Here is a 10,746-nt window from a genome sequence, read left to right as displayed (position 1 = left end):
AAAAAAATCAACAACGAATTTCCTGAAATGTCTGTGAACAATTAAAAGGAAAAGGCGTTTTTGGTCTATCAACTAAGTGAACAGTCATTTATATCGTCCACATCCTGAGATATTATCGTCCCTCGCTGTGGACACCAGCGAGATGACAGCTGCTTTTTCATATTCGAATGTAATAAATATTTGCTGCTTTTAATATATTTCGGAATTCCTCCCCTGTATTCTTTGGAATTTGTAACTCTAAAAGATTGGAGAAAAGATTCTCGAAAAGGCTTTTACAAGGTAAGGCTCCTTTAAATAATTTTTTTCTCCACCTTGGAAGTAAGTTGGATTATTCATATTGCATTGGTGGGCGTACTTCAGCTAATTGTTAAATAAATAAAACGTAAGCACGACATGCTATCTGTGAATATTTTAAAAAGGTATCTGGAGGAGAATTTTAACCTGCTTTGAGGGCAGCCCAGGAACTTCTTAGCCGCACTAACAACTATGTTGTTGCTTATTGTGATTTTCCGTCCCTCGCCAATTTATTTATGCCCTTTCAAGCCGAATGTGTGGATGCAAGTTGTTCGACTTTACGAATGTTATCTGTGAAAAGCCCGGAGGGAGTCCCATGTAGCTGACTTGGAGCATTTGCTTTTATTTTGCCTTAGAGGATCCGCTTTCCTGGCCGCGCAATGAAAGGCAGCTCGGAGACAGATTCGCTCCCGGGCAAGTGCGGCGCTGGGAGCCGATCACACTTCCCTGGCTTTTGTTCCTCCAGGAGCAAGTCCTCCTACACGCCGCCGCCGAGGCTTTCTCCCGCGGCGAGCGCGGCTCGGGCTGCCCTCCCGGGCCGGGCCTGCTGCTGCCCCGCGCCGCGGCCGGTGCGCGCGGACCCCGCAGGTGCCGGCCCCCGGCCCCGGCCCCCGCCGCCCCGGCCCCGGCCCCCGCCCCGGCCCCGGCCCCGGCGCCCTCCCCGGAGGCCCGCGATCCGGGTCGGAGCCCGAGGCCCCAGAGGAGCGCGGCCAGGCCTTGCAGGAGGCCTTGCAGGAGGGCTGAGCGCCGAGGGTCGGCCTCGGCCGGGCCGCCGCGGGCCCCGAGCACAGGGGCGGCCGCTCGCGCCGTCCCCTCCCGCCGCGCTCTCCGCTGCCCTCGCGGCCTCTGCTCCCGCCGCCACCCGGCCGCGGCCTCTCCGGGTGGCCGGCGGCTGCCGGGCGCCTTGTCCCGTCCGCCGTCGCCGCGCCCGAGGTCCCCGATGCGCGCGCCTGTCTGCGTGACAGATGGCGCTTCGGGGGGCCGCGAGCGCATCAGGGCCAGTTTGCTGTAGGAAGGGGTCTCCGCGTCGGGTCCGTCACCGCTTTGTTTCCTCGGAGAAGCGTGGCGCGCCGGGCGGCCGGGCAGCCTGGCGGCGGCGTCCGCATCCCCATCCCGGGCCCGCAGCCTGGCGGCGTCCGCGCCCCGGGCCGGGCTCCCCCGCAGCCGCCCCGCGCCCCGCGCCCCGCAGCCGCCCCGCGCGCCCCGCGCTCGCCCAGGGGCGCCGGCGCCTTGGCCTGGGGCTGCCGAGTGCCGCGCCCCCGGCGGCCGCCCGCCCCCGCAGACGCGGAGGGGCTCGCTGTCGGGGCCGTTCGCCGGCCAGGGAAGGGGCAGTGCGGCGGGCGGCCCTGCGGGGTCGGGACTCGGCCGGGGCGGGGCGCAGAGCTCCGCCGCGGCCTCCCCGCGGGGCCGGGCCCACAGAGCGCCGTGGCCGCCCGCACGAGGCCGAGGACCCAGCCCGGGGTGCGGCCGGCCCCCGCCCCGTGGGGAGGCGCGGGGCTCGCGAGCTCGGGCCTGCCCCCCCCCCCGGCGCCCCCTCCCCTCCCCGCGGGGCCGGCTCCGCCGAGCGCGCCCGCCTGGGGCGGAGAGGGGGCCCGGGGCGCCCGCTGCCCCTCGGATCCGGAAGCCCCGGCCTCCTTGTACTGATTGCTTTTCTGACTCCCCCTCAGCCTCCAAAATGATGCTGAGTCCGGACCAGGCGGCCGACTCGGACCACCCCAGCTCGGCGCACTCGGACCCGGAGTCGCTGGGCGGCGCGGACGCCAAGGTGCTGGGCAGCGTGTCGGACCTGGAGCCGGTGGAGGAGGCCGAGGGCGGCGGCAAGGGCGGCGGCCGGGCCGCGCTCTACCCGCACCCGCAGCAGCTGAGCCGCGAGGAGAAGCGCCGCCGCCGGCGCGCCACCGCCAAGTACCGCTCGGCGCACGCCACCCGCGAGCGGATCCGCGTGGAAGCCTTCAACCTGGCCTTCGCCGAGCTCCGCAAACTGCTGCCCACGCTGCCCCCGGACAAGAAGCTCTCCAAGATCGAGATCCTGCGCCTGGCCATCTGCTACATCTCCTATCTCAACCACGTCCTGGACGTGTAGGGCGCGGGCGCGGGGCGCGGGGCGCGGGCGCGGGGCGCGGGGGAGCCCACCGGCAGGGCGGCCGCGGGGCGAGCCTGCACGCGGGGGGAGCTCGCCCCGCGGCCGCGTCCCCGTCCCCTCCGGTCGGGTCCGCAGGGAGGCGACGGAAGGCTTCCGACTCGGGAAGGTGGGGCCGCCTGGCGAGCCTGGGCTGGCAGCGGGGCATCTTCCGGGCCGGGCGAGCCTCCCGGAGGCCCCGAGACCTCGCACCGCCTCCCGCCTCCCCTCCGTGCGCTGGGACCCCTTTAGGGCTGGTTGCTTCAGCCCCGAGACGCCGAGCGCTCCCACCTGTATCTTCCCGTAGATCTCGATGTTTTGAGAGGACGAGGGCAGAAGCTCAGAGTCCAGACTCCTCTAACTTTAGACTATCTGGGATTTTTCTGATTGACAAATCACCACCCAGCATTTGGAGGGTTTGGGAAGGACCCTCCTCCTGTGTAGAGATTTAAGGCACAGAAAGGTGGAACAGGAAAGTTTCCGTTCAGCTGCGAAAAGGAAGATTATATCAGAATCCAAATAAGACAGGTAAATCCTCAGTATTGGTGAGCCTAAGAGATACGCCGAGAACAGACGCACTGTGGGAAGATTTGAGCTGGGTGAGATTTTAACCCCGAGGTATGACACTCACGGAGACAAGAGAATCCACACTTAAATGGGAGTTTTAATGTCGGATTGCTTTTTCAGGCGAAGTGCCCCTTTATATCCAAATACATCTATTTGTGACCTTAAATATGTGGACCTATAGGTGCAGTTAGAAAAAGACAACCTATTTTTATTTATGTTAGAAGGAGTAGAGTATTTTTTTCAAGACATTTATTTTTCAGAGTGGTGATAATTTTACTTTGGATACTCTGTGCCAATTTATTTATAGTCAAGTGTTTACACTTTTTCCTGTGGAATAATTATGTCTGACTTTTTACGTGTTTGTTGAGATTATACTGTGGTCTTTCTTTTTGCTCTAATTATATTGCACTTGTATAACAGATTTCCCACTCCTCCCTGTTTCTAAACATATTTTATATATTAAGATGTTTGTTCTTGAAAGGTTCTTTTGTTGTGAGATCAGCAACACTAGCACTTCACTATTATAGTTTTTTAAAAAAAAGTAAGTGTTGTTACTCTTATCTGTAGTTATGTCTGAAAAGTACTTTACAAACTGTTTGTAAGGAGAGTAGCTTCTTTGTGTGTGTGTGTGTGTGTGTGCTGTTTGTGCGTGGGATGATTTTAGGAAATTAAGTTATTTTCCTAAAAAAAAAAAATTCAAAACTACTTTCCTCTGTGACAACCAAAAAGAAAAGTCTATAACCTGAAAATGTTTCATGTTCTCAGCTGTGAAACTCTTAAAACAAGGAGTGTATTTTAGAGACAAGGGAAAAAAAAAAAACCTGCATCTGCTATCCAAAGATTTTAGTCTTTTTCAGGGTTTTTTTGTGTCTCTGTTGCTTTATATAATGCAATATTTTGTAGTGAAAATAGATATAATCTGGTTTCTATCTGACAAGTTTTTCATATCTCATGAATGGTGCGCTGTTTTGCATATAAATAAAGGTATCAAATAAAGTCCTCTCCTTTATTTAAAATAATAAACATACTGGTTGAGCATGAAGTATCTTAATGACATAATCCTCAGAAAGGAGCTAATTAAAAAAAAAAACCACAACCCCCTCCCCCCACAAATCTTAACATATTTGTGTATTGAGATATTTGATGCTTTTCCTAAACTTGGATACTGATCAACCTATATAGATGTTCCACATATGATGGTGACATACATCACATTCCTCCAACTGAGGAGTAAATTATAGTATTTATATAAAAATATTACTCGAATCATGGATTCTTTTGCCTGAAAATGAAACTTAGTAATTAACTCAATCTCTTGCAATTTGAGTTAGGAAACTGAGGTGCAAAGAGGCTACATGCCCTGCACTAAATCACATGGCTACTTACTGGGTGTAAGAAGACCCCAAGATGATCACAGTCTTCATGGCACTTGTTAAGAACAAGGTGTATACTGCAGTACTTGAACATCTAATTAGGACACAGATTCAAGACATGACACCTGCAAACAAGAAAAAAAATTAAGCCCTGGACCAACCTTAGGATATGAAGAGTGTCATCTATAAAAGCCTATAAAAATGTGAAATAGTCTCTATAAGCAGAACACATGAATAACTTTAAAACTCGATACATATGTACAAAATATACATATACACATGTATACAATACTATGAACTCTGAATCTATATCACACCAAATCTCTGGTTGCCAAGTAAAAAGTGCAATTACATGGATACTTGGTTTTACGTCTGTGAAATATCTGAGTTCATGAGTATTTTTCACTTTTCACCCAAGTATCTTATAGTCAGGCTCACAGATACCTACTGAGACTTAATTCTGTTCATCACATGGAGGTGCTTAGTGGGAATGCACTTTCTAGGGCATGAAAAGGAATGGTGCCTTCCTATCTGGAACAAGTCTGGCCACGGTAGCAGTGGGATGGTTAATCCACCTTCCAGACATGCTGTCTTTGGATGGTTTGGATTGGGTCTTCCACCTCTAGGAGTGGTCCCAGTCCTGACACCACTTCTCTATTACAGGACAGAAAAGTGAGACCTGCTCCTATGCCAAAGAAATGGCAACCAACCTAAACACCTTTTGAGGTTTTTAGGGCCTCCCTTTTCCTCGGTTATGAGTGCAATTTCCAGCTGACCCACACACACCTCCTACCGACATCTAGGAAGGATGTTTTAACTCACCTCCCAGACTACGGCCCTTACCCTTGGTGTTAACATAAGGTGGACAAGGATAAGGGGCAAAGGGCAACATCCCTTCCCAGCTTCGTGGCCCCTGTGATGTCAGGAGAGGATCTTTGCAATGTTGTTTCAGATCCAAGGCTGTGTAGCACTCTCCAAAGAAAAGGGGAGCACGGTGGCACTCTGCGAGACCACAAGGTAACTGACTCATCCCCAGCATGTAGCACAGACTCTGGCTGTTCAGCCACAGCTAAGGGAGCAATGATTCTTCTCTGAATAATGATGGTGATCATTCAATCTTACATTCAACAAGTATTTATTGAGGACCTACTGTGTGCCAGGCATTGTTCTAAATGTTGAAAATAGAGCAGTCTCATATGGAGAAAAGCAGTACATTGACAACAAATAGATAAATAGTATTTAACTTCAAGTTTTGCTCAATGCTATAAAGAAAAACAAAGCAGGGTAAAGAAAGAGAATTGCAGCTAAGGGTGCTGCTAGAAGTATGATTTTAGAGCTATTAGGGAAGGCCTCTTGGAAGAGTTCAAGACCTGGATCTGCCAAACCGGCAGTTTCCAAGATTGCTTCTGCTTGTAGTGTCCTGTCTTCTCACATCCTGTTCCCATGTCCTGTGCTTATGCCACCCAAACAGCCCAAGCTGATCTCTCGCCACTCCCCACTGGCAGAGGCCTCATCCTTCACCCCCAGCTTGCTCTCTCCCTGACAGACTGGGGACCACAGTTCCTTCTACTGTTCCTCTTACCTTCTGCCCTCTGTCCCAGCTGCCCAATAACTGGTCAGTGCATCGCCACTCCCCAGGACACCTAGCTCCACCTCGCCTAGCCAACAAGGCCACCTGTGCTGAGTATTACTATGCCCAGATGGCGGCTTCACTTCTGCCACTGTCCGAGACATCCAGAGAAAAAGGGCAAAAATCTTGAGCAAAGAAACCTTTCCCTTGCAAGGCAAGGGCCATGGGAGGGCCAGCAGCTGAGAGTATGGGTAGTGGGACAGATTAGAAAAGGAAGGGCAGACTGAGGACACGGGGTACATATGGAAAGAACACCTGCTTCCCATATGAACCCTGTCGTTGGGGCTTCCTCCAGTGACCCTGCCCTATGACCGTATTGTCTGCTATGATGAAGTCAGTAGACAGAGCCAACCCTGGAATGCTGTGATATATCCAGTTCCCATGACTGCCATCTGTCTCTGGATGCCAGTCTTCCTCCTACTGAGGTTTGGGGGAGCGGGGGATAAGGGCAGGTGACAGCTAACTCAAGCGCATGTATAGCCAATATCTTTCTCTAGGCCTAGAAGGGCTTTCACTCGTTGTTGGGATAGCAGGCATACTAACAGCTAACAGGCAGTGTATATCGTGTGCTCACGGAGTTAAGGCCTTTGTGTGCATCATGATCTCATTTAATTCTCACAGCAACCCAAACAGGTAGACACTGTTACCAGCTCCACTTAACAGATGAGCAAACTGAGGCTTAGAGAAATCATATAACTTGCTCAGGGTCACGAAGCCACGTTTGTTGGTTTCACCAAGCGTGTGCCTTTAGGGGTCACACTCAACAGCTTTTCCTTGCTACAGGGTGGCTGTGCCAGGCACACACCTTACCTTTGGCTCTGGCACCCTGTCTCCCCATCCATGTGCTTAGGAGAAGCTTCCCTTCAGGTCCTGCCGAAGGAGTCCAGGTCCCACAACCAAGGGGATGGAGGAAGGAGTCTAAGACTGAGTCTGCACTCTGCTGGCCAAGTTTAGCAAGTGTCTGAGCTTGAAACTAAGCTGTTGGGAGGCAGGGGAGCCTCTTTCTACCTTTTTGGGAAGACACCAGACTTATGGCAGCCCTGGACCAGCTCCTCCTGAAGGAGACTTGGAGCTAAGCTGACACCTTCTGAGACATTACTACTCACCACCATGTGAGTGGGCCTGGCTCATCTGTCTACCCCCACCCACACTCCTCAGCACACTGAGGTCCATTCTCACTCTGCCCTGAGAAACATCTTTTAAAGTTAGCATGTCATTCCTTGCCTGAAAGCTCTTCTTGACTTCCCACTGCTTATAAATAAAGCTCAAGTTCTTTCTCCAGGCATAGAAATCGTTCCCGAGCTTGTTGCAGACACTCTCTAGCATCATCTTCAGCCACTCTCTTTTAAGTTAAATGTTCCTGCCAAATTCAGATTGCCTCTTTTCCCTGGAGATGCCTGGTCCTTTGTACTTACCCTCCTGCCTAGAAAGCTTTCCTTCATTCATATTTTTTGCCTGGAAAATTCCAGTTATTCCATTGTCACCCAACTCATGTAAATACTTCACTCAGTTTCTTTGGGCAGCATTAGCTGCTCTGTTCTCTGAGTCCCGTGTACAAACATCATTATACCAAAATGTATTTGTTTCTCCTTTCTGTATGTTTGAAACCCAGAGGTCTGGGGCCAGGTTTAGACCCCGGCTTCAACTCATTCTACATGTGTGAGGTTGAGTATGTTACCATCCTTCCTTAAGCTGCCATTTCCAGATGTGTTGGATGAGACAATATATGCACCTATCTCAACTACATGTTTCCATAGGATAAGGTAGAGTGTTTACCAGAAGAAGAATATAATAAGTGCTAGATAAATGTGAGCTATTTTAATTACTGTTGCATTTACATCATGCATAGGAAGTTGTATAGGAGAAACTAAAAATAGTATATTAATAATTCATTAAGGTATTAATGATCTGTGGTTTCCACCGCATATGTATTCATCTGCATATGACACGTAACTAGCTCTACAAAAAGTCAGATAGATATAATCCCTGTCCTATAAGACAGAAAACACTACAGGGAAATAGAGGATGTGATGGAATAAAACAAAAGCATACATTAAAAGTTATGTACATATTTGCAGCCCCCACCCCACTCCATGTAGGAGGCTTGCCCTATGCTTTTTCTCTTTTCATTGTGGTTTTCCCCTTTGCACTGACACTGTTATAGGCACTACTGCAGAGCGTCTAGGAGCATGGATACTGAGTACAGAGCACACCTGTGTTCGAACCCCAGCTCTTCTGCTAGCTGGCTGTGGCCTTGAACAAATTACTGAGTTGTCTGCCTCAGTTTTTTCACCTGTAAAATGGGGGTGATTGGTAGTCCCTATCCTGTAGCATTGTTAGGAGGATTAATTGAGTTAATTCATGTACAACACTTAGAACATTGAGAGCTCAATAGCACTTACTATAATAGTTCTTATGGCAGGCAAGCTTTTTCAAAAGTTAAACAATTATTTTTGAGGTAATAAAGAGAGAAATTGTTGGAATTTCCTGTCCAGTTTGGCTCAGTATTTCTAGATCAGGAGGGAAGTTCCTTATCTACTTGCTGATCATTCCAGAAAGACACCAGGAAAAAGGGACAGGGTATCAGGAATCATGGGAAAGGTATAAGATCTGTAGATATAGGAGAAGGGAAGGCCCTCTCCAGGATCTCCTGGGGTCAAGAAAGCATAACAGAGGAAAGGACATTGGGGTCTGTTTGCCTGAAAGGCTCAGAGGGTCATACGGACTCAAGGGAAGGAGATAAACGTAACACCCTCCAAAGCTGACTCGGTGCAGCAGGATCTGGTAGCGTCCTCTCCTCCTGGTCGATAAAAGTAACAAGGGCTGGGGATTGTTTCTGGACTAGTGGGAGATGAGCTGCGCTGGAGGTCTGCGATGCTGGGAGGTTGCCTTGGTTCAGGTGTGAGTCGACTGGGGCCTGGTAAGTAAAAATCAATCAGCATGAATTTTCTGAGCAACTACATTAAGAAAAAACAAACCCACTTAATGGAGAATTTAAGAACATCTATAAAAGTGAAGGGCATAGTAAACTGGATTCTAATATCCCGACATTTCATTTATACTCTTATCCACACTTTCCCCTTACACCTTTGGGCTACTTGAAGCAAATTCCAAACACTGCACCATTTCATCCATAAATGTATCAGTACATATCTCTAAAAGATACAGACTTTCCTTTCTTTAACTAAATTACCATTATTACCATGAAACAAATTAGCAGTATTTCCTGAAAATCATCAGTGAGCACCTAAATATTTGAAGGGAATTTCACAGCTGGCCTAACCCACCTTTCCCAATCATCTTTTTCCTCTAGTCGGTTGGATCATCTTTCTGATGGTCCTCTATTTTGAAAATTCACCCCATCTTTCTTAAATTTGATTCTCTCTCTCTCTCTCTCTCTCTCTCACACACACACACACACACACACACACACAGGACATGAATGCCCCTCTCATCACTGTCCCTCTTCCTCATCACGGAGGACCATTCCCGAGTACTGGCTGGTTCAGCAGAGAAGGCCATTCCTCACAGTCTAAAGCTGCTCCTGGGAGTATGTTTGGGTAGCTCCCAGGTAGTGGCTGGTTCTTGCTGATACTGCTGTCTGTCACCAAGCTACAACCCAGGGTAAAAGACACATCAGCAGAGCCCATTATTAATGCACGCAACCCTTCAAACATCAGGGACACATCACCAGAGCCCAACTCAGGCAAATTTCAAGGATTTAAAAACAAAAAAGGTGGATTCTCTTAGCTGTTGGTTGGGAACTGGGGTGAGGAGATGCCCTAGAGAAGGAACAATTCTGGGAAATTGGAAGCGTGGACCTGCCAGCCCTCCCTCCCTGACAGCAACCCCTATGGAGGCTTGAGGATCATTAACAGCAGCAACAGATGCCCCTAGCGCAGTCCTTTCAGCTCACAGTCTGTCACATGTGCTACCTCTGTGAGTCCTTCAGGCCTCTAGGAGAGGGGTATAACTGCCCAACACCCTGAGTGGTTAAGTGGCTCAGCCACAGTCTCATATACTGGCAGCAGCAGAGCCACCTCAAAGCCTTTGACACCAGTCCTGTGCTCCTTCCACACGCAGACCCCACATTGCCCTGGGCTGTAGCTTGGTGACAGACAGCAGTATCAGCAAGAACCACATAAACTTAGCACTCACCCTGGTCCAGGCACGGCCCATTATTAATGCACATAACCCTTCAAACATCAGGAACTTGGGAGCTCTTAAACTACTCCTAAATTACAGACAAGGATACCCAAACACAGAGAAGTTAAGAAATGTGCCCAAGGTCACACAGCTAGTAAGCTCTGAGTGGGAAATGAGGCAGAAGGGCAGTAAAATTCAGAAACTTATACTTAAAAAAAAAAGGAAAAAAATTAAAAATTAAAAAAAGGGAAAAAGGAAAAAAATACAAGTTTCTTTTTTGTGGGAAACAGAATGCCACACAAAACTATGGGAATTGAAAGAACAAATTTTCTCTTACGCAGCCTGGGCCCTGGACCAGACACTGGCCCAGGCCCCTGGACTTGCCCTATCATGTTGAGAGACCTCACCATCCCCAAGTGGAGCAGGTGACTAGGACACAGGTGAGGGCGTGGCTCTGAGCCTGGCTCTGGAAAGTTGAGCGCTGACAACATGAAGCTGCACTGCTCTAGGTCAAGGCGGGGGAGGTCCAGAATGAGTCACTGTTGTAGGAGGCCCCTGACAAAACTTAAGACTTTGTGTTCAGCAAGCTGCTGTGGTCAGCGCCCTCATACAATTCC

General features: G+C 49.8%; 1 protein-coding gene across 1 annotated transcript; it reads left to right on the top strand.

Annotated features, from left to right (window-relative positions):
• The first annotated feature begins 1,947 nt into the window (after positions 1-1,947).
• On the top strand, positions 1,948-2,377 carry NHLH2 (nescient helix-loop-helix 2). Its single transcript, XM_055312746.1, has one exon. The coding sequence runs from the start codon at positions 1,970-1,972 to the stop codon at positions 2,375-2,377; it is 408 nt and encodes a 135-aa protein (XP_055168721.1). The 5' UTR covers positions 1,948-1,969.
• Positions 2,378-10,746: the final 8,369 nt, after the last annotated feature.

The sequence above is a fragment of the Nyctereutes procyonoides genome, unplaced genomic scaffold (assembly GCF_905146905.1).
Source record: "Nyctereutes procyonoides isolate TBG_1078 unplaced genomic scaffold, NYPRO_anot_genome, whole genome shotgun sequence".
In the NCBI taxonomy this organism is placed as follows: domain Eukaryota; kingdom Metazoa; phylum Chordata; class Mammalia; order Carnivora; family Canidae; genus Nyctereutes; species Nyctereutes procyonoides.
The sequence above is the reverse complement of the archived record's forward strand: the minus strand, read 5'-3'. Positions and strand labels throughout refer to the sequence as shown.